Raw genomic sequence first — 20,444 nt, 5'->3', positions numbered from 1 at the left:
GTGTGTGTGTGTGTGTGTGTGTGTGTGTGTGTGTGTGTGTGTGTGTGTGTGTGTGTGTGTGTGTGTGTGTGTGTGTGTGTGTGTGTGTGTGTGTGCCCCCTGTATATACATGACATCCCCAGACACTTCTTCGTCTTCATTGCTAGCAATTGAATTGGGGTATATGTGTATATGTATATATATTATAGCGAAAGTCTAGCTCCAGTCCAATCCAACTACAGTCCACTACAGTCCAGCTCCAGTACCACGGCAGTGGAATAAGGTGAAATTAAGGTAGAAATAGAACGTACTTACGTACGGATTGTTGTGATGGAATTTGGTAGGAGGGTTCTGTGTGTATTATATTTGTGTGTGTATATATATTTCAAATGTTTTTTTAAGGAATGTTAAAAGATTGGAGTATAAGGGGGAGATAATCTAGAGAATCTAAATATGTATGGTATATATATGGTATAGTGTAGTGTAGTATAGTACAGTTCTTTTAGATGATGAGCAGGGAGCATATACCGCTAACAGGCATACTATAAAATGACAGTAAGTAATACAGTCGTGGGCGGGTGAAGTCCTAATGAAACAGATAGCCATGAATCGAGGCCACCTAATCCTACAAACCATCAAAATTTACACATACAAACACAGTGGATATCTTACCCCCTTTCACAACGCAGCTTGCAAATACGGATGCTGCAAAGCCTGCGCAGCCGTCGGCCGCTTCTCAGGATCCATGACCAGTATCTCCCCGATAAAATCCAGCAAATCCCGCGGCACCGGCGGGTCGGGAATATACTCGAGCTCCGTCCGCCAGTGGCCTCTCTGCACAAGCTTGGACTGTACACGCGTAAGCGGGTGGTCCATGACGGCCAGCTGTCGCGCGAGCGCGAACTCGTCTTCGTAGGCTGGGTTGATGGGCTGGCCTATGGGGCCGACGAGACAGATGAGCTTGGCGATACACCATGCTTCGGTCTCGCCTTCGATGATCTTGTCGAGGTGGCCGAAGAGGGGGAGGGGTGAGAGTTTGGTGGTTAGCTTGTAGGGTTAGCGTGTCTTGGGATATCCGGATTCTGATTGATACGGACTGTGACTGCCAGTGACCAGACGTCTGAGGCGTGTCGGCAGGAATAGCCTTGCCAGACCTCTGGAGCTCGACATGGTAGGCTTTGGGCGCGTTGTTTTGTATAGCTATCTTTGATTGCTAAGCAGGTCAGAGGTTAACTTAGTCTAGTAAAACTATGTTTTATATATACTTACTAACTCCCAAATCTCCAAGCTTAACGACCGGACAATCACTATCTGCATTGGTAATAAAGATATTATTCGGATTGACATCTAACAATTCAATCCATCAGCAATCACGCAATAGAACAGAGATAGAATCCACTACCTGTATGCACCGCATCAAGCGTCTTGAGCGTATGCAGAGCCGACAGCACCGCCTTCGACACCGCTCTAGGCAACGCCGGCCTAGACCGGAAATCGATCGCATACACAGATCTAAGGTCAACGTCCATCCACTCAAACACCAGACATGGTAATTCATCTTCATGCTTCGAGTCCGACGGGATAGTATCGCACATAGCCCGGATATGCGGGCTCGATGCGATTGCAGGAATGCTATAGTTACGGTACTCGCGTCTCAGGCACATCCTCTCATCATCTGTACCTGCCGTTTTAACGACAGCCCTAGAGTGAGTGAGTGAGTGATGGTGAGTAAGTAAGTACGTCATAACCCCTAGATATAGGGCTGTAGATATATAGTCTTACCACTTTGACTGAGGCGCAGAAGAAGAGCTGGATAGCACTTTGGCCTTGAAGACGCTGGAGCCCTTTAGCGGCTGTAGCAACTCATATACGCCTCTGGCCCCCTGGAGGACTTGTCCGATGCGTAGTGGCATGGCCGAGGAGATGGGGAGTATGGATGTCAGAGTCGTATGAAAGCGAAGTAAGAGAAGGTGTCCACAGCGTGGTGCTGGATGAACCCGCTTTTGCGACTTTGATGGTATAGATCTGTTAGGGGGGGGCGAGGTGTGGTTGCTAGTAGCGATGCCGTCTAGCCTTGTTCATCGTTGGTTGCGTTAGAGACCGTTGATCCGCCGAGACTAGATAGCACTACTAGTTAGCTCAAAGGAACTTTCTGATAGTAGTCTAGTACAGTATATTCAATAATCTAATAATAGATGACAGTAACATATCTTGTCTCTCTTACCTCTTTTATGATTGGCCTCTATTAGTATACAATTCTCGAGATCTTAATCTCTAACTGTAAAAATATAACTATTGGAAATATAGGAAATGTCCATGTTATACTGTAAGAAGTCACTGTTATGAGTCACGCACGTGTATAAGGCACGGACCATGTAGCTCAGCCCTAGCTAAGCAGCGGGAACCACCGTCAAAGCAGTAATTAGTAGCTTTGAAATTCGGTCCTTTTGGTATAGTAGTTAGCGCGTAATCATACAAAACTAGTATATAGTAGTGCTTTTATAATTAATATATATCAATAGCTAAGCATATTACAAGATATCATCTCTACTATAAATCATGTGCACGCAGCATGGACGGACATCGGCTGCCAAGCTTTCCCAGGATGCAACTATGGTTACACCGATATAATCTCGCCAAAGGCGAAGCTGCACAAACGAGAACTACATTACAGTACTTCTTCAACTCGTCGCGTTTCCGCATCCGCAATCAGCAATGTCCCTTGAACTAGTCGGGATCACAGATCCAGACCAACATTCTCACTTGACTATCAAGATCGAAAATGTACCGAGTAATCGATCCTAAACTTCTTCCAGTCGCTAATGATACCCCTATAGACAGAGAAACGAGACGTTCTGCAAGCAACCGAGAAGAAATACCAGAAGCTTTGGCAAGATGAGAGGGTTTTCGAAGCTGATGCGCCTTCATGCTCAGAATATCCTCCAGGATCCATGAGCCATGAAGAGCTACGTGCTCGAGTGCCGAAGTTCTTGAGTAATGATACTGGTCACCCATTCCTACAATTTAGATTGACTTTGGCCAGGAACAATGGCATATCCGTAAAGGAGAATCTTTACTTGCAGATGGCAATCAGCTGATCTAGATAGATATGTCAACGGCTCTCCACACTTGGGACATGCATTCACCATGTCCAAGATTGAGTTTGCGGCTCGTGTTGCCAGAGCCCAGGGAAAGCGAACGCTGTATCCCCAGGGTTACCATGCCACTGGCATGCCAATCAAGGCATGTGCAGATAAACTTGTCCACGAGATCAATCTGTTTGGTATTGATTTCGCGGACTACGATGAGAATAACGATGGAGACGTGGTTGCATCTCCTGACTCAACACAAGCGCAGACGAAGGAAGATATCACCAAGTTCACCAATGTTCGAAAAGGTAAGGAGATTTCAAGCCAAGTCTTGCTAGACTCAGCTCAAGTTCATTCCAGGAAAGGCCGCTTTGAAGTCCGTCAAGGCCAAATACCAATTCCAAGTTATGTTGTCCTTAGGCATACCTCGTACAGAGATCTACAAATTCGCTAACCCCCAATACTGGCTACAATACTTCCCGAAGCTGTGGCAAGAGCATTTTACTGCATTTGGGTGCTCAATTGACTGGAGGCGGAGCTTCATCACCACCGAAGCAAATCTGTTCTATGATTCATTCGTACAGTGGCAAATGCGACGATTAAAAGAGCTGGGAAAAATTCGTTTCGGCAAGCGATATTCTATTTACTCGCCAAAGGACCGGCAGCCTTGCCTAGATCACGACAGAGCTGAGGGAGAATCTGTTCGAACGCAAGAATACACAGCTATCAAATGTAAAGTCAAGCAATGGTCCGAACAAGCACAACGTATTCTAGAAGGTAAAATACCTGCTGATGCTAATATATACATGGTTCCGGCTACCCTCCGTCCCGAAACAATGTACGGACAAACTAATGTATTCGTCTCACCTGCAATCACCTATGGCATTTTCCGAGTCTCGGAGACGGACTTCTTCTTTGTCACGAACAGAGCTGCTCGCAACATGGCTTTTCAGGGCATTTTCACTGGCCTAGATTGGGGAATCGTCCAAAGGGTCGTAGAGCTCAGCGGGTCTGATGTCATTGGTTCTACAGTCAGTGCTCCATTGAGCCGTCAAGGAGAGGTTTATGTCATTCCCATGGATACCATCTCGGAAACAAAGGGCACCGGTGTCGTCACATCCGTACCATCTGATAGTCCCGATGACTACGCTATGACCATAGAGTTGTCAAAAAAGGCAGACTTTTATGGAATCAGTTCGGAGTGGGTGTCTTTGGAGCTCTTACCTATCATTGACACACCTAACCATGGCAATCTTATTGCTCCGACTCTTGTAAAGCAAATGAAGATTAACTCTCCAAAAGACACCCAGAGGCTGGCCGAGGCAAAAGAGCAAGCGTATAAAGTAGGCTTCTATCAAGGAACGCTAATCGTGGGCGAATTTTCGGGAATGTTGGTTCAAGATGCCAAGAACCTTGTTCGACAAAGTTTGATAGATTCCCACGATGCGATTGAATATTGCGAGCCCGATGGAAGAGCCATATCGCGATCTGGCGACGACTGCGTTGCAGCATATTTAGATCAATGGTTCTTGACCTACGGAGACCTCGATGAGACATGGCGTGATGAGGTCCTTGGGCATGTCCGCAACAACGATGGGCAAGGATTCAACTGTTTTACGGCCTCAACGAAACACGCAATCGAGAATACCCTGGCATGGATGTCCCAGTGGTGCGTTACCCGACAATATGGCCTTGGCACAAAGCTGCCCTGGGATCCTTCAGAACTCGTAGAGGGTTTGTCCGACTCTACAATCTATATGGCGTACTACACGGTTGCCCACTATCTACATGGCAACATGTATGGCACCCAGCCAGGTATTGCCAATATTCAGGTACCACAAATGACTGATGATGTGTGGGACTACATCTTCGCCATTCGACATGAAGTCGAGACGGATATCGACAAAGACACTCTTGAGAAAATGCGAAGAGAGTTTACTTATTGGTACCCACTGGACGTTCGTGTCAGTGGAAAGGATCTGATTACCAACCATCTCATCTTTTTTCTCTACGTCCACCAAGCATTGTGGGGCAAATGCTCGCCTCAATATTTACCAAAGGGAATCAGGATTAATGGTCATGTCACATTGAATGGCAGTAAAATGAGTAAGAGTAGTGGCAATTTCCTAACGCTGGATGCTGCAATCAGGAAATTTGGAGCAGATGCCACGCGAATTGCCCTTGCAGACGGAGGCGACGGGGTGGAAGATGCGAACTTCGAGGAAAACGTGGCAAACGCCATTATCTTGAAGCTTTACGAACTTCGAAAGTGGATTGAAGAGGTGATTACCGGAGCACGAATCCTGAAAGAGAATGAGGCATATCATGGACTTCAGGAGGGAAAGCGATCCAAAACTTCTGATACAGATCAAAGGGGAGGATCAAAATTATTCTGGGATGAGCTCTTTGAGAATGAACTTGACATTCTTGTGCGGGCAACGGTCCAACATTTCGCGACGTAAGTATACTTGATCCATATAGACAACACTACATGCGCTGACGAAACAAATAGGACCAACTATAAAGCAGCCCTCAAGTCAGGCTTCTATGACTTCACAGCAGCACGCGACAGCTACCGCATCTCCACCACATCTGCAGGGGTCGGCATGCACCATGACTGTGTTCATCGCTTCGTTGAACTTCAAGCACAGATGATTTGCGTTATTGCTCCGCATTGGTCGGAACACGTCTGGAGAGAGATTCTGAACAAGGTATGTTATTTACTATCGTAAAAGACCCGAATGATACCGTTCCTCGCATCCAAGGCACTACTGATTATTCTTATAGCCGTCAACGATTCAATCTGTTCCATTTCCCGAAGTACCTGAGCCTAGAGAGTCCCTTACCGCAATTTCTAGTTACATACGTTCAATCATGGCGACTATCAGCTCTCTGGAGGGCACGCAACAGAAACGCATTGCTAAAGGCAAACACTCCAATTACGATCCAAACCAATTTAAACGCTTGACAATCTTTGCTGCAAAGTCGTGGCCTGCTTGGCAGATTGAGTACATAGATTTGGTGCGTGAGATGTTCGACGGAGTGACGCTGGATGTTAAAAAAGTGGGTGAGAAGATTAACAGAGCCGACATGAAGAAAGCGATGCCATTCATTCAATTGCTCAAGCGGAGATTAGAGTCGGGAGAGTCAAGAAGCACGGTATTCGAGAGGAAGCTTGGATTCGACGAGATCAAAGTGTTAGGGGAGCTGGCACCAAGTTTGAAAGCGACAATTCCCAAGTTGAAAGAAGTGGACATATTCCTGGTGCAGGATGACGCTGGGAGCGACAAGCTGAATGCGCTTCCAAAAGCAGCTTCTTTAGCTGAACCTGGTTCACCTTCCTTCGAATTTGCGAATCTCTAAGGCCTTTGTAGCAGATGAACTTTACTTGCATACCCATCGAAATGTCTGTATTGGGTGCAGTATACCATCATGACTTAATAGACGCGCGATGGATTATGCCGCACGAGAGGACAGCTGGAGGCTCACGCAAACAAGCGAATAACGACTATCAAGCTAAGATTCACAACTACAAGCTGTGACACCTGGTTTAACGCACCTGGGCAGCTTCCGTGGCTCCCCTCTCCATTCGTCCCTTGCGAACTATTGCATTGATTGTCCAAATGGGTGTATATATGCCGCTTTATAGACACCATGTCACCTAAAACAGGTAAATGCGTTGGGGTTGCTGCTAATGAATTTGCGATAGATTAGGCCTAGATATATATTATCGACCAAACTTCAATGGCTTATTATTGGGGTTTCTAGCAGTGCATTCTATGTCTATACCTATTGATTGGCACTATTTGATAGCACCAAGTCACCCTGTCAATAATGACAGACATCTGTAAGAGATGTTTCACTAGATAGAGATAGCAATCATCATACCATTACCGTGATATCCCTGTTCGTAACAAAAGCTATAGAGTCTAAAGCATGTTATCTAGTATGTAGTAAACATAGTAATCTACTTGATCTAGATAAGAAAGTATAGTAGATTTCTTACTTCTATCTATAGCTACGTACGTATTAATTAATACTTGGAGCTTTATTCATTAGTTATGGATAGCTTTTAGCTTCTTCTTCTTCTACAGGCCCTTTATACATATAGATAGTTTTAAGTAGACTACTCTCTAGAACATATATAGTTGGACTATTCTAGTCTAAGATAAGTTTATTAAGTTTATCCAAGTAATATAGAGCTATAGATATATATATATATATTAGATTAGATATGTTAAGTAAACCCGCTATATAAGTCGGTTATATGACTATTTTCTACTCCCAGAAGTTAGATCTATAGATATAGGAATTTCTAAATTTTATCTATCTCTATCAACCTCTATTAAATATTCTCTTATCTTATTTGAACTACTATTCTATAGTAATAGAGAAGAAGAGAAAGATAGAAAGTAGTATTTAGTACTACTACTACTATGTTTGCATGTTATCATGATTTACACACGTATTAGCCCGATAACTTACATTAATAATATCTTTTTTTTCTAAAATTAGGTATTACAAACTACATCATGATTATTATCACGTAGAGCTTGGTTTTAGTCGTTTACACGTGCTTACGTACTCGCAGAGTACAGATGTCGTATTCCATCTATTGTACTGTATTACTACTACGTCTGTAGAAAACTAATTGAAAGTGCCTGAGCAAGAGAAGGAGGAGCTGGGTGGCATGAGCAGCCGGCGGGTGTATGTGTGACTGGCTGGCATGAGATTACATGTAATGTGACGAAGAGGGTAGAAGGGTGTTGGTTGTGCGACACACGACATCTATCCATCTACTCAAGAAAAGCTATTTTCTGAATCAATTCGACAACACAAACCAGATTTCAAGATGGCCTCGAGGAGCTACTATGGGCTGATTAGACGAAGGAATGAACAAACGCGAATAGCACAGCGGGGCTTCTTGAGTATGTCGGTCAAGGAGGATATTTGCCTCATTGGAAAAAGCATTTTATACCGACACTTCTAGCGCTCTTGGGCTGTGTATTTGCAAGCTCTAGATCCAGTAGACAGCAGGAGTATATGACAATCGATCATGTCGACACGACAAGTGTTTGGTGCGTGTGGATTCAACAGCACAAGAGTTGCTAGCGATGCAATTCATTAGCTCAATTTCTTGTTACAGACGAAACTCGGTATGTATGAGCCATCTTCCCAACATTCCCCAACAAAAGACCATGATAAGTCGGCCATGGGAATGCTCACTCCACACTCCGCTCCAACCTGATAAAATCAACTTCCCCTGTCATTTTTAATCGTCACCTTGCATCCGTCAAGTCGGTATCCACCGAGTCGAGCCCGGTACACCACACAGATGGACTGCCTTTCTCCCAAAAGTACACAGCCTAAAAAGTCATGGAGATAGCTACATATGAGCTAGGTGCTTCCTCCCTCGGCTTGTGTTCTTAACTGCGGTTTGGATCAGGGAGAGCTTGCGCTAGGCTGGTAAGAACGAAGACCAGGATAACCGTTAGATTATGTGTCGAAAACTCGACCACACATGGTTGTCATCGCGCTTTGAATAGAGCCTGAGTTGGCTGCCCGAGTTGGCTGCTCTGTGAACGTGTCTTGAGTCCGACATGTAGTGTCTCTCAATTCGAAGACGACGTATTGACGGAACCTGGGTGTATACATGTGTGTAAGATGCATATTCAATACAGTACAGTATTTACGGGCTAATGAGGACACTGTCCCTCGGCTGCCAGTCCTTGTATTCAAACTCCAACGCCGGCTGAGATTTTGGTGAAGCTGTTATAATAGATGATCGGAGATGGAGGCCGTCAGAAATCCACCGCGCTTCTGAACTCATCCAGGTTCATACCTGGCCCGACCTTGTCACTGAGGTCTCTCCTGTTCATTTGAATGAACACTCTTCGTAACGTGTCGAACAGATTTGTACTCTGGTTGTGTTCGAGCATTCTTTCCACTTCTGGCTCCGGAATGTCTCCTACGACTTCGCGCACCTTGTCTCGCCCTTCTCTCTCGACAACCCTGTGCATGTCTAGGGCACCCAGCAGATGCTGCGCGGCTTGCTCATAAACACCGATATTGATACAGCTGACCCCGAGATTGTACCGTGCTCGAACGAAGTTAGGCCGCAGCGCAAGAGCACGCTCGTAGGCGTCGATGGCCTCCTCGGAGCGTCCAGAATTGGCTAGGGTTGCACCCATGCGGTTCCACAAGAGGTGTATCTGTGACCTTTGGTTTGTTGTCCCTGATTCTGTAGATGCGAGCGCAGCACCAAAACAATCAACAGCTTTGCTAAACTCTTCGGCACCGTAGAACAGAACACCAAGTCCAACCTGTACATCGGGGTCCATTTGATCACCGGAAGGCGATAGCTGAGCTGCCTTGATAAATAGGTCTGTGACTTTTTCGTGTAGCACCTGTCGGTCTGTGAATCCAATGTCTTCCCCGCTCGACAGAGGTTCAGTGATGAGACTAGGATACTTGGTTGCCACCCAGCGTTCGAGCGAACGATAAGCCGAAGTGTCGTAACCTTCGTTTGTGTAAGACACGGCAAGTCCCATCAGAGCCTCCAGGTTTCCGGGATCCAGATGGGTCGCCTGTCGTAGTGCTCGGATTGCCGGAGTCTCTTTCTCGTTTTGTGCTTGTGCGGAGCCGAGTTTGGTCCATGCTTCGACATGCTGTGGATCTTTTTGTACCGCTGCCTCGAATGCTAATGCGGCCAGAGAGAGATTTCCGCCCTCCTCCATGATTTTCACGCCCTCTTCGAACGGATTATGCAGGGTCTTGAACAGATTATCCTCTTCAAATAGGTATTGCTCGAGCTCTGGTTCGCGGGAGGCACCAAAGGTATTCAGAGGATTGGAATCAAATCCCTCCCACTCTCTAGAATCACCCATGTGTTCCGCAAAATCTTCTTCGTCCATGAGTTGCCTATGTCTGATGTATAAGTCTGGGTACCTCGCCAGATGGTTTCAAGGTCACCACGAATATCTTCAAGATGTACTAACCTATCAACATCATTCAGTTCACGTTCTATAGCAGCATTCGCTGCATCGTCCAGGTTCGTCTGATCCGTCTCGAGCTGCGCGAACTGAGCCTCCCAATCTTTGTCATCGAGCTCTACCAGCTTGCCTTTACCCTTGCCCTCTTGATTCTCGGATTGCATCATACCATGCTGCTGCTGTTGTTGTTGCAGGTAGGGCGAGTACCCCACACCCATACCCATACCCATACCCATGCCCATGCCCATTCCCATATTATTCATTCCCATCATGCTGCTCATTGGTTGTTGATACCCCATACTTGGGCCATTCATTGGACTCGCTGTTCTTGCCGTGCTGTTCTGTTGTACATGCTGGAATCTTTGAAATTCGGAAGTATTGAAATGTGACGGCTGCGAGTGCTGGAACGTGGACTGCGATGCGTGGCCTTCCACCCCAGGATCAAATTCGGAGGCCCACCCAGGAGATGGTGTGCGGTGAGAGGCCCTTTCTAGTTCACGCCGCATCTGCTCCATAGCGAAGGGCGATGCTGGGCCTTGTGGGATCTGATTTGGTTGGTGCATAAACTCGTCCATCATCTACAACAGAGTGAGCTTGCGAGAGTTAGGTGCGTGTCTGACTTACATTGTCTTGACCTCGCATAACTTGGCTTCTCATGCCCTCCTGAATTCCACCAGGCCCCCTCCCGACCAAACGGTCGCGCTGCAAGGACTTGTCGTCCTGCACATGTTTGGTGAACTGACTGAGCGGGTTACCCGCGGTAGAGCATTCCGCGCCACCTAGAAAAGACATGGAGTTTGAGGATTGTTCCAGACTATGATGATCGATACTATTAATGTCTGGAGGTGACAGCCGAAAATAATTTGCATATAACGAACCCGTCGAGGGGAACGTAAGTCGTCGAAAGCGGAGGACGCTGATGGGGAAAGGCCATCCAACCTCGGCAGCGCGTGGGGCAAAAGTACCAGGGATGAACTGGTAAGAGTGCCTCAGGCTTCCCATGTACGAGAGTACCACAACAGGCATAAAGAATCGTGATACATAGTCGACCCGCGTTGGAGTAGAGGCTTCGATATGTATTATGTGCATGCCAGTCCTGTCATATTTGCCAGGGACGGAATCGTCAATCTATGGTACATTGAACCGGTACTTTACAAGAAGGAATGTTTGATGATACTGAGAGCAAGAAGTGACAAAATATGCCTGATGTCCCAGAAAACACAAGGTAACGCTATCAGTACAATTAACCCAGTCCTAGACCCTTGGACATATCCTTCGGACTCAAACTGAGACTGGATAAACATTCAAAGCTCATATTCAGACCTGGCGGTTCTGTGAGCTTGGCCGGGAGAAATCAACGCGTAGCTGACGGCCATAAACGCTCTTGCCTGCAAGCAACTCAGCCGCCTGTTTAGCACTTTCAGCATCAGTAAAGTCAGCATGTGCGAAACCTCTGGGTTGGCCAGTCCGCCGGTCGACTGCGACGCGGACATCAAGTACGTTGCGAACGTCTCTGAACAGGTCATTGAGATCCTTGTCCGACATCTCAAACGACATGTTCCCGATAAACAGCGTCCTCGTCGGTTCGCCCATTGTCGTAATATCGGGGATAGTTCGACGAGATGGTTTGACGGTCTGCTTGCTGACGACCATACGACGGCCCTCAAAGACCTGCTGATTGAGACTGGAACAGGCAGCATCTGCATCTTCTGGACGTTCGAATCGGATGAAGCCAAACCTGTGACCGCGTGTTAGTCATATTGGGTTTAATGTAAGAAAAACATACCCTCTGCTTAGACCACGATTATCGCAAACGAGGGAGATATGAGCAATTTTGCCGAAGGGTGAGAACACTCGTTCAAGTTGATCCTCAGTCACTTCAAAAAAAAGGTTTCCGACATAGACCGAGCTTGATATTGCTTCTGCTGTGGCAGTATTTTCCTCGACTGGAATAGATGAGCTTTCTACAGGCGCATTATCTATTGCATCTGTTGGTGCAGCGGAAGGCTCCTGCTCTTTCACAATCTCATCGCTGTATAGACGACGTTGCAGTGAAAACGCGAGGATCGGTCTTTGTAGCCTGTTGATGGCGGGAGAAGCTGAATTGAGAGCTCGCGATTTGACAGACTGGGAAAAGGAAGGAGCGGAAAGCGCTTTCAGCGCAGTACGGCGGAGGAGAAACCTAACAAAACACCGTTAGTCATTGAGTAGTGACAGTCGTTCGTATCAAACATACATGATATGTGGTGGAGTCTTTTGTGGAATGTGTCAGATGGATTCGTCTGGCAAAGGATAGTTACGAAGTTTCAAACAGATGCACTAACTTTTTTCTGGAGCACACTAGTAACACATCACGTGCAGTCGCGTTTCCAGTCACGCTTCGATCACGAAAGGTGAGACTCCTTCCATCTGGAAGGATTAACGTTTCTGCCTATATAATTACATATGCCTAAAGTGAGGTGAGATAGAGCTACCTTATGCTGGGTCGCATTGCTGGATGTACTAAACTTCACACCCTCTGCAGTGAACCCTTGGAATCTGATGATCATTATATGTCATTGTACTGTATCGTATAAACGTGAAACCCGAACGCCCAAGTACCCCGATTTCCGAACGCCTTAATGCTAAATAGGGTATACCTCATCGCTCAAACTTCTAACACGAAGGCCAACTTTTCGCCGATCAATCACCCAAGCGGTAGAAAACTTTCAGTGGCGAGCCCGTAATGTGCGACCTGATGCCACTGGAACGGGAGTTGGCGCAATAGGCTTCGCAACAGGTGCTCTCTTTGCACGACTAGAAGCGGTGGAGATTGCAGCAGCGGCGGCAGTTTTCGTGCGCTTCTTCGGGACATCTAAATGGACATTTTCCTTGTTGTCAGAGGAGAGTTCATTGCTGGATCTTTTCAGACCGCGTGTTCTGACAGTTGGCGCTGCTGTTTTCCCCTTTGGTGCTGGGATGGTCTTCGCCTTAGGCGCCGTCACCGTCCTCGTTTTTGGTGCTGAAGGGGGTTTGGCTTTTGATCCTGTGGGGTTCTTGGCTTTGCCTGTCGCTGTTGGCTTCGATTTGGATGCTGTCACCAACTTTGCCTCAGGCATCGATGCACTTTCGTCTCCCGATGCTGATGTAGACTTTTCTTGGATGGTCTGTGTGTCTCCATGAACTCCAACACGTGATGAGAGTGGATTAGTTGGCTTTTGAGGAGGATCCGTGTAACGATCAAGCAAGTCGAGGACATTAGCAGTTTTCAGGCTTCGCGGAATGCGGTTGACGCGCATTCCCAGTCGAGAACGAAGACCCTGTGCATGCAGCGTGCTCTGAGTGCGCAGCTTTCGCGCTCTCTCGGCAACTACAGCAATTTTAGCGACTATAATATGGGATGCTCATTGAGATAGACAAACCTTCAAGCTTGATGTTGCTTACCAGGATAGTTTTGGCCTGGTCTGAGACCGCAAAGTCGTGGTTCGCATCGCTGTCTTTGATGTTGCTGTTTGTTTGTTTTGGTGTTCCGTTCGCCATTGCAACACGTCCTAATTGGCGACGCGACTCGTGGGAAGTCGGGCAAGAAAATGTCGGATGATGTATGTCTCTATTTGAACTCGATAACTCCCCGTGACTTAGAGTGCAAATAGTGCTGATTAGAAGTCTTTCGTGTGGTGAAGTGTGATGGTTGTTAGAGAGGTAAAGAGCTCGAATGAGGAACTGGCACTGCACGGACTATCTAGGCGCGTACAAGGTTAAGGTAATAGACCCTAGCCGCTAATTACTTACCCGTGGTTGTACCTCTAGGTACCCTATGACTTCGCATTGACTAAGCACCAGCACTCGCGCAGCTCCAGATAGCTCATCGATAGTAGCTGACTTGCTTCAAATTGCAGCGCTTTCCTAATATCTTTCGGTTTTCACTCTGACCGTTGTCCGCACCTCGAAATCTACTTTTAACTTCAACTCGAATCTTGTGAGAGAAGCCTTCCTTGGTGGACCATTTTGTCACGATGGTGCTCGAAGCGACTATGATCCTGTATGCTCCTCATCGATGAGTCCACGAGACGAGCTGACATGCGTATTCTAGGCTGGACAACAGCGAATTCAGCAGGAACGGAGACTACCTGTCAGTTCTCACTTAATCGCCTCCCTTCACGTTCCTGACAAGACTCTAGCGAGACCCGATGGAAAGCTCAAGAATATGCTGTCAATAGGATTCACGAAGCAAAGCACGCGTCGAACCCGGAATCTGCTGTTGGCTTGATAACCATGGCTGGTAGTAGTCCTGATGTCCTTACTACTCCGCAAACCGAACCTGGCCATTCGATGGCAGCATTAGGCAACAAAGAGCTTAAGATCCATGGAAGGATAAGGTTCTGGACGGCGATCCGCATAGCACAGGTTAGTTTTCAAAGAAGGTCTGGGGAAACACACGCTAAATTCTTACTCAACTTTCCAGATGGTACTCAGAAATAGGCAAAACAAATCACAACGTCAACGCATCATTGCCTTCATCTGTTCCCCCCTCGAAGAGACCGCTGCCGAACTCCAAACACTCGCAAAAACCTTCCTGAAGAAGAACAATATCAGTATCGATGTGATCGCCTTTGGAGAACTAGGAGATAATGTCGAAAGCAAGCTGACACCGTTCATCAAGAACTTTCACACTGCTAGTGCTCCATTGGATTCACACGAACACGAATCTCGTCTTCTGGTGTGTCCTCCCGGGGACACACAACTGTTTGAATTTATCAACTCATCTGTCATTGTAAATGAGGGCGGTGCGGTGCCTAGCAGTGGAGATACCGACGGCCACCCTGGCGGATCGGGAGGCGGCTCAAATGACTTCGAATACGTTGATCCTTCGGTTGATCCAGAACTGGCACTGGCATTGAGGATGAGCTACGAAGAAGCCAAGGCCAGGGAGGAAAAGAACAAGAAGGACGAAGAGGCAAAGACAGGCAAGGCAGATCTGGAGAATATTCCCGAGGAGGGTGGCAGTGGGAGGGGGAAAGACAGGAAAGACGACGACCCTGATAAGATGGACACTGCATAACAAGAGTATCTCGTTGAATCAAACAACTACAGGTTTGCACACGTGGCGCTCATGTACCATAACATCATCCATAGAGGTCCAAGCTCATGCTTCTGATTAGATCCTGCCAAAGCTGCCAGCCATCTAGATATATAAAGTTACTTCTATCCAGTAACGTCGTGATTATGGGTCGGAACTAGGGCTCTACGGTTCCTGGCCCTTCAGCTCCATGATGCGCCATCCTACTCATCGGACCTGCGTCTTAATTCGATGTTTTAGTTTTTTTCTCCAACTGGTGCGTAGTTCAGCTCTTGACTTTCACGAAAGCGTCTAGGCTCCTATCAAACTTCTCGCAACGTATCGGCATCTCGACTGTATAGAAAGGATTTTTCATAACGTAGTCGGAGTATAGTTCGTATATCCTCTTCATAACGTTATCCACATTCGGCTGCTGAGGCTCGGTGAAAAGGAGAAACTTCGTGCCCGTTACAGTCTGAAAGCATTGCAGCCGAAAGTGTGCGGATTCTAGGACTTCTAGGCCTGTAGGACGATTTACGAAAGGAGATGGTGCGCTGGCAGAGGTGCCGTTGGCGGATTGAGTACGCGGTAGAGGGGAAAGAGACTTCGTTATAGCATGGACTCTAGGTAGTGTGAGCGTTCGAGTGGACTGGAGCATGGATGCAAGCATACCCGTGGAAAGTACCGGCAAGTATCAAATAGTCGTTACTGCTCATCTTGTTCAGGCCGGAGTGAAACTCACGATTGTAGATGAGACCTCCGGCCTTGTTGATGACGAGTAGCGCAAACACGACCCTACGGGCTGTCAGTATTTTCGTCGGTCTTGCACTTGCGAATCTCGAGATACGTACATGTTAAGTTTTCATGTCTTGGTCATTGCGCAGACATTGCTCCCCACTGTGAGTCCAGATTCGATACCTAACGGCGACGTCTTGGCGTTGAACCTGCTAACGATCCATACGGACTATGGAATACCTGGTAGGTCCAAGCTTCTAGCAAAATAGAGGGGTAGGGGTATGAATGGAGGGGCAGGGGTGGGCAGCTGCATAACTGCATTTTTGTTACTTTAGGACAATTACAGTGGAGGGACCTAGGTAACTAAATTAAATAACCATACCATGATCCTCCAGTCTGCTATCCGGCACAGTGTTGAGCGTGTTACCAGGTTCATCTCTCAGCACAGCCTTGGGAACCAGACCCAGGATTTCGCTTCGCACCTTGAGCTTCACCTTTACGTTCACCTCCCCCAGTACTCTTTTTACCTTTTAAGCTGTGTCGTCTTACAAACGGTCCTTTATGATCGCCATCTTCCATCGATCTGCCACACGCACCCACGGTTGATTCTTGAACGCTACATACTTTAGAGTGTGCGATCCGAGAGATCATGTCGAACCAGTCCATTCTCCGCATAACTCGTGTAAGACTCTGTGTGTAATTTCGGAAAGGTGTCTGTGGTTTAACATGTGCCTTAGGAACTAGGAGAGATCCAACGAGGGCCTGATCTATGTCGGTTCATACGCGTCGGTCATGTCCACAATAACTAACAGTGGGAACAGCCCTTGCAGTTGCATGCCGCGACATAGACGTTCGAAGCGTCCGGGCGCTGATAATCGGTCCTCCTGATACACCCTATGAGTTCGGCTTTTTTGAGGTAATTCATGAGACTTACTTGCCAATGGTAGACTAATTCTGATATATGTGCATAGTTTCACGTCAGGTTTGGTAGAGGTAATTATTCCAATGGCTGATTCGTGTATGGTTGAGCTTACCGTTTCTAGAATATCCCACGAAAGCGCCTCACGTCAATGCGATCACGACTAATGGCGGCCGCACGCGATTCAACCCGAATATTTACGCACAGGGAAAGGTCTGTTTGTCGATACTTGGGACATGGAGAGGCGAGTCTGGCGAAGAATGGTCTTCTGCGCAAGGCTTAGAGTCCATCTTGATCTCTATACAGAGTTTGATGTCGCCAAATCCGTACGAGAACGAGCCAGGGTTTGAAGATTCAAAGTCTGACTACGATCAAAAGAATGTACAGGCATATGCCGCTAAGATCAGACACGAGACGTTACGAGTATCGATCATTGACCGATTGGAAGGTTATCTGGGCATCAATCGGGACAAGTCACAGTCGGTCACGGTATATGATGCAGAGGAAGATTACCAAAACACCGCAGTAGAGGCGGCGTTCGAGCCATTTAGAGATCTCTGCAAGCGCCGTTTCATGTGGTACTACGATTCATATCTGCAGACAATGGAACAGGAGCATGCTAAATACAAAGATGGCTCAAAATTCGAAAAAATGCCATTCGAAGGGCCGAGTAATACCATGGAAGGATCCTTCAACTACGGCTCGCTGAAGAAGAGACTGGCAGAGATCCGGGAAAAGCTTGTAGATGAGACTCAGGAATGGGCAAATGAAGGAAAGATATCGATCGAGAAGGAATCAGGCATCGCCAGTAATCTACAACGACAGTTCGAGCAAGCAAGCGAGCACTTCAAGCACAATGATGCGGTTTCACTGGACCTTACTTTGGTCGACAAAAACCCGTTCGTGTGGGAGCTGATTCTTTTTGGAAGACCGATGACCAACCTGGATGGTGGAATGTTCCGCTTCAAGATCTATCTTAGCCCTAGGTTCCCAGAAGTGTTACCACGCGTCATTTGTGAGACACCCTTATTTCATCATCGCCTCTCGAAGCACGGTGTGGTTTGCTATGAATCGCCGAAGAAAGACGATATTAGAAGTCATATCGATGCCATAGTAGCCGCCATTGAAGAAGAATCCCCTGCGTACGATCCTCGAACATTGGTCAACCCTGAAGCAGCTAAATTGTTCTGGGGTACCCCCGAGGATAAGAAGTTGTACAATCGCAAACTACGTCGTTCGGTTCAGGACAGCTCGGAGTAAGTAACAGAAGGACACACCCATATGGAGTCATGCACAGAACTGACATGGATCCAGGTACTGAATGTTACAGCATATCCATGGCCGAAAAGTATGGACTCATCGACTTTATCGCATATGTTCATCTGGCGAATAACGGAAGGTTAAATACCCGGCTTTGAAGATTATTTACGGTGGCGTCACAAGAAGCTTCGGATGGTTTGCCTCTGCGATAGTGCAAGGCGACTACATAATGACTTCACGATGTGCATTTTCGGTATGGTGTTGCATGGTTGTCTTTAGGGTTCAATGGTAGCAATAAGTCGCAGTTTCTCGCTCTGCGTTTCACCCGATCGGCGCATAAATATAGAGAGAATAGCCCTGGATTGTAAGTCATCAAAATCCACTAAGTAATATGTTTCTAGCTGGAACTCTTTTGAATCGATGCTTAATACACACTTGAGTCTCGAGTTCTCAGCTTACTATTCTCGCCACGAAAATCTCACGAAAGTGGGCACTTCTCGACTTTGTCGCCGAAAGCAGAATATACCAACAATTTTTACCCCCAAATTGCTGATGTACAGAGTTGTGTTCGGCATGGACTCTGGTTCAGCGGACACCGGTGATGAACGCGAATTCCCGTAAAGCTCCGTTTTTCGGTACCCCTGTCCGTTGTGTCGTAACTTGCCGTTACTGGTAGCTCCTGGCCCGAGCGCCGATTTCTCATAATGTTAACTTCCAGAGTCCAAATTACAGGATTGCGTGTCGCAACATTCACAGGTTCTACCTACCACAATGCAGAGACTCCTGTCGGAAGAGATCGTCAATCCCCAGCAGAGGAAAAGGTCAACTCTCGGGAATGTCTGCGTCGTAGGTGGGTGCGGCTTCCTCGGCCACCACATTGTGCGGGTCCTTTTGGAGCAGTTTCCAGACACGAGAATCTTCGTCCTCGACTTACGCACTGAGAGCAATCGTAACTCTAGTCCGCAAGTCAGCTATCATGCGCAAGACATCACAGATACCGCTAAGATCTCGGAGCTTTTCCAGCAGTTCAAACTCGATGTCGTTATACATACTGCGAGCCCAGTACCAACATTGCCCAAGAAGCTGTTATACAAAGTCAACGTAGAGGGGACGAAAGCGCTTCTCCAGGCTGCACAGGAGACTGGAGTTAAAGCATTCGTGTATACAAGTAGTGCGAGTGTCATCTGTGACCCTGAGACCGGCCTCATCAACGCTGACGAGAGATACCCCATGGTCCTGGGCGATGCGCAATCAGAGTACTACACTAGCACCAAGGTATGCTCCAGAGAGTCACAAAGATTCGAGTTTGAGTATAGACTAAAGTTGCGCTCAGGGCTACGCTGAGATAGCTGTCACTGAAGCAAATCGCAAGACCCCAGGGTTCTTTACTTGTGCCCTACGTCCTGCTGGTATATTCGGCGAAGGAGACAGACAGAACGTCAGCGCCCTTGTAAAAGCCTATCGCGAACGGTCCATCAACTTTCAAGTCGGGGACAATCAAAATCTATTCGACTTCACCTACGTTGGCAACTTGGCACATGCCCATATCCTCGCTGCGACCGCTCTCATGGCAACTCACGAGATGATGCCCACAGTACCTCTGGACACTGAAAAGGTGGACGGTGAAGCTTTTTTCATCACAAACGACGAGCCTGTCTACTTCTGGGATTACGCGCGCGCTTCTTGGCGAGAATGCGGCCCTGTTCCACCTCCACACAAAGTCTGGGTGCTACCGAAAGGATTAGCCTACGTTATCGCTACAATCCTGGAGACGATTCTCGGTTTATTCGGCAAACAACCGAACCTGACAAGACAGAGGGTCAATTATCTCGCGATGACACGATACTATAACATCACCAAGGCGAAGACTAGATTGGGATATAGACCGATTGTGCCGTTACAAGAAGGGATCAAGAGAGGGGTTGCGCATGCCTTGGCAGAAGAGGAAAAAGCCGCAGGGAAGAAAGGTTAGTGATGCTTGCTGATTCCTCCGGGCGCTTGTGTAGTCGCTGTCTGCCAGTATACACTCATCTACAACTTTCTAATTACATCAACTTTGAATACTACTCCTGTATACACGAATTTACCAGCTACATACCTCGATGTAGAGCTTCGGGCACCTTGCTTAGTACGCTTCATGCTATATCTGTATAATATTTACATACTCTGCGATACCAATGTGGGCGCAGGTACACAGATAGAATTGTTCAATTGCAGCCAGACACGCTGCTTAGTAACAACAGCTCCGGGGCGCTAGCTACTGCGCCATCAGCAACGACGAAGCTGAGACAAGATCGTATACTTTGTCTGTCCTTCAAGTTGACGCTCATATAAATCGTTAATCTCACTTCGGCCGTCGTGATTTCAGGTTCTGGTCACCCTTTGACACCTTAGGGCACTTGGCGAGCGACACGACTACGGGCTGCGATTTC

At 47.2% G+C, this 20,444-nt stretch overlaps 10 protein-coding genes across 10 annotated transcripts; 5 read left to right on the top strand and 5 right to left on the bottom strand.

Moving 5' to 3' along the window:
- Positions 1 to 650: 650 nt before the first annotated feature.
- On the bottom strand, positions 651 to 1,920 carry EJ05DRAFT_514245 (kinase-like protein). The gene is made up of 5 exons (XM_033748507.1): positions 1,762 to 1,920; positions 1,382 to 1,680; positions 1,249 to 1,326; positions 1,077 to 1,192; positions 651 to 1,026 (listed from the first exon to the last, which is right to left on the bottom strand). Exons 1-5 carry the CDS (start codon positions 1,890 to 1,892, stop codon positions 658 to 660), a joined length of 993 nt encoding a protein of 330 aa, XP_033596690.1. The 5' UTR covers positions 1,893 to 1,920; the 3' UTR covers positions 651 to 657.
- Positions 1,921 to 2,694: 774 nt separating this feature from the next.
- On the top strand, positions 2,695 to 3,077 carry EJ05DRAFT_504337 (uncharacterized protein; the record flags this gene model as incomplete). The annotated part of the gene is made up of 2 exons (XM_033747555.1): positions 2,695 to 2,763; positions 2,817 to 3,077. The coding sequence occupies 2 exons, from the start codon at positions 2,695 to 2,697 to the stop codon at positions 3,075 to 3,077; spliced, it is 330 nt and encodes a 109-aa protein (XP_033596689.1).
- On the top strand, positions 2,943 to 6,492 carry EJ05DRAFT_153406 (leucyl-tRNA synthetase). Its single transcript, XM_033739345.1, has 4 exons — positions 2,943 to 3,376; positions 3,429 to 5,526; positions 5,581 to 5,779; positions 5,856 to 6,492. Exons 1-4 carry the CDS (start codon positions 3,127 to 3,129, stop codon positions 6,429 to 6,431), a joined length of 3,123 nt encoding a protein of 1,040 aa, XP_033596688.1. The 5' UTR covers positions 2,943 to 3,126; the 3' UTR covers positions 6,432 to 6,492.
- A 2,377-nt stretch (positions 6,493 to 8,869) lies between these two features.
- On the bottom strand, positions 8,870 to 10,852 carry EJ05DRAFT_494584 (TPR-like protein; the record flags this gene model as incomplete). Its single annotated transcript, XM_033746205.1, has 3 exons — positions 8,870 to 9,989; positions 10,067 to 10,638; positions 10,685 to 10,852. 3 exons carry the CDS (start codon positions 10,850 to 10,852, stop codon positions 8,870 to 8,872), a joined length of 1,860 nt encoding a protein of 619 aa, XP_033596687.1.
- Positions 10,853 to 11,099: 247 nt separating this feature from the next.
- On the bottom strand, positions 11,100 to 11,935 carry EJ05DRAFT_479762 (RNA-binding domain-containing protein; the record flags this gene model as incomplete). The annotated part of the gene is made up of 2 exons (XM_033744739.1): positions 11,100 to 11,798; positions 11,847 to 11,935. Coding segments are annotated over 2 exons (510 nt in total), but the record flags the coding sequence as incomplete, so codon positions are not given.
- Positions 11,936 to 12,534: 599 nt separating this feature from the next.
- Positions 12,535 to 13,793, bottom strand: EJ05DRAFT_541334 (uncharacterized protein). Its single transcript, XM_033749653.1, has 2 exons — positions 13,462 to 13,793; positions 12,535 to 13,409 (listed from the first exon to the last, which is right to left on the bottom strand). Exons 1-2 carry the CDS (start codon positions 13,577 to 13,579, stop codon positions 12,769 to 12,771), a joined length of 759 nt encoding a protein of 252 aa, XP_033596685.1. The 5' UTR covers positions 13,580 to 13,793; the 3' UTR covers positions 12,535 to 12,768.
- A 262-nt stretch (positions 13,794 to 14,055) lies between these two features.
- On the top strand, positions 14,056 to 15,101 carry EJ05DRAFT_489469 (uncharacterized protein; the record flags this gene model as incomplete). Its single annotated transcript, XM_033745790.1, has 4 exons — positions 14,056 to 14,081; positions 14,133 to 14,171; positions 14,221 to 14,446; positions 14,505 to 15,101. The coding sequence occupies 4 exons, from the start codon at positions 14,056 to 14,058 to the stop codon at positions 15,099 to 15,101; spliced, it is 888 nt and encodes a 295-aa protein (XP_033596684.1).
- Positions 15,102 to 15,384: 283 nt separating this feature from the next.
- Positions 15,385 to 16,405, bottom strand: EJ05DRAFT_504332 (Sybindin-like protein; the record flags this gene model as incomplete). The annotated part of the gene is made up of 3 exons (XM_033747554.1): positions 15,385 to 15,721; positions 15,771 to 15,893; positions 16,383 to 16,405. 3 exons carry the CDS (start codon positions 16,403 to 16,405, stop codon positions 15,385 to 15,387), a joined length of 483 nt encoding a protein of 160 aa, XP_033596683.1.
- EJ05DRAFT_153076 (UBC-like protein) lies at positions 16,163 to 18,428 on the top strand. The gene is made up of 6 exons (XM_033739342.1): positions 16,163 to 16,515; positions 16,571 to 16,604; positions 16,655 to 16,749; positions 16,805 to 16,826; positions 16,877 to 18,008; positions 18,067 to 18,428. The coding sequence occupies exons 1-6, from the start codon at positions 16,483 to 16,485 to the stop codon at positions 18,071 to 18,073; spliced, it is 1,323 nt and encodes a 440-aa protein (XP_033596682.1). The 5' UTR covers positions 16,163 to 16,482; the 3' UTR covers positions 18,074 to 18,428.
- EJ05DRAFT_153087 (uncharacterized protein) lies at positions 18,429 to 20,278 on the top strand. Its single transcript, XM_033739343.1, has 2 exons — positions 18,429 to 19,287; positions 19,346 to 20,278. The coding sequence occupies exons 1-2, from the start codon at positions 18,784 to 18,786 to the stop codon at positions 19,982 to 19,984; spliced, it is 1,143 nt and encodes a 380-aa protein (XP_033596681.1). The 5' UTR covers positions 18,429 to 18,783; the 3' UTR covers positions 19,985 to 20,278.
- Positions 20,279 to 20,444: the final 166 nt, after the last annotated feature.

Source organism: Pseudovirgaria hyperparasitica, assembly GCF_010093815.1.
Source record: "Pseudovirgaria hyperparasitica strain CBS 121739 unplaced genomic scaffold EJ05scaffold_17, whole genome shotgun sequence".
NCBI lineage: Eukaryota > Fungi > Ascomycota > Dothideomycetes > Acrospermales > Acrospermaceae > Pseudovirgaria > Pseudovirgaria hyperparasitica.
Note: the sequence above shows the minus strand (reverse complement) of the source record. Positions and strands in the feature narration are given on the sequence as shown.

Bases quoted from the DNA above. Each gene is read 5' to 3' on its own strand.
- EJ05DRAFT_514245 (XM_033748507.1), bottom strand. From the start codon at position 1,892: ATGCCACTACGCATCGGACAAGTCCTCCAGGGGGCCAGAGGCGTATAT. The intron at 1,193-1,248 runs GTAAGTATATAT...TGACCTGCTTAG, and splicing joins GCTTGGAGATTTGGGAGTTA to CAATCAAAGATAGCTATACA. The intron at 1,027-1,076 runs GTCCGTATCAAT...TAACCCTACAAG, and splicing joins TCTGGTCACTGGCAGTCACA to CTAACCACCAAACTCTCACC.
- EJ05DRAFT_153406 (XM_033739345.1), top strand. From the start codon at position 3,127: ATGTCCAAGATTGAGTTTGCGGCTCGTGTTGCCAGAGCCCAGGGAAAG. The intron at 3,377-3,428 runs GTAAGGAGATTT...AGTTCATTCCAG, and splicing joins GTTCACCAATGTTCGAAAAG to GAAAGGCCGCTTTGAAGTCC. The intron at 5,780-5,855 runs GTATGTTATTTA...TTATTCTTATAG, and splicing joins GGAGAGAGATTCTGAACAAG to CCGTCAACGATTCAATCTGT.
- EJ05DRAFT_541334 (XM_033749653.1), bottom strand. From the start codon at position 13,579: ATGGCGAACGGAACACCAAAACAAACAAACAGCAACATCAAAGACAGC. The intron at 13,410-13,461 runs GTTTGTCTATCT...AAATTGCTGTAG, and splicing joins AAGCAACATCAAGCTTGAAG to TTGCCGAGAGAGCGCGAAAG.
- EJ05DRAFT_153076 (XM_033739342.1), top strand. From the start codon at position 16,483: ATGTCGAACCAGTCCATTCTCCGCATAACTCGT. The intron at 16,516-16,570 runs GTAAGACTCTGT...CATGTGCCTTAG, and splicing joins CCATTCTCCGCATAACTCGT to GAACTAGGAGAGATCCAACG. The intron at 16,827-16,876 runs GTAATTATTCCA...TACCGTTTCTAG, and splicing joins TCACGTCAGGTTTGGTAGAG to AATATCCCACGAAAGCGCCT.
- EJ05DRAFT_153087 (XM_033739343.1), top strand. From the start codon at position 18,784: ATGCAGAGACTCCTGTCGGAAGAGATCGTCAATCCCCAGCAGAGGAAA. The intron at 19,288-19,345 runs GTATGCTCCAGA...AGTTGCGCTCAG, and splicing joins AGTACTACACTAGCACCAAG to GGCTACGCTGAGATAGCTGT.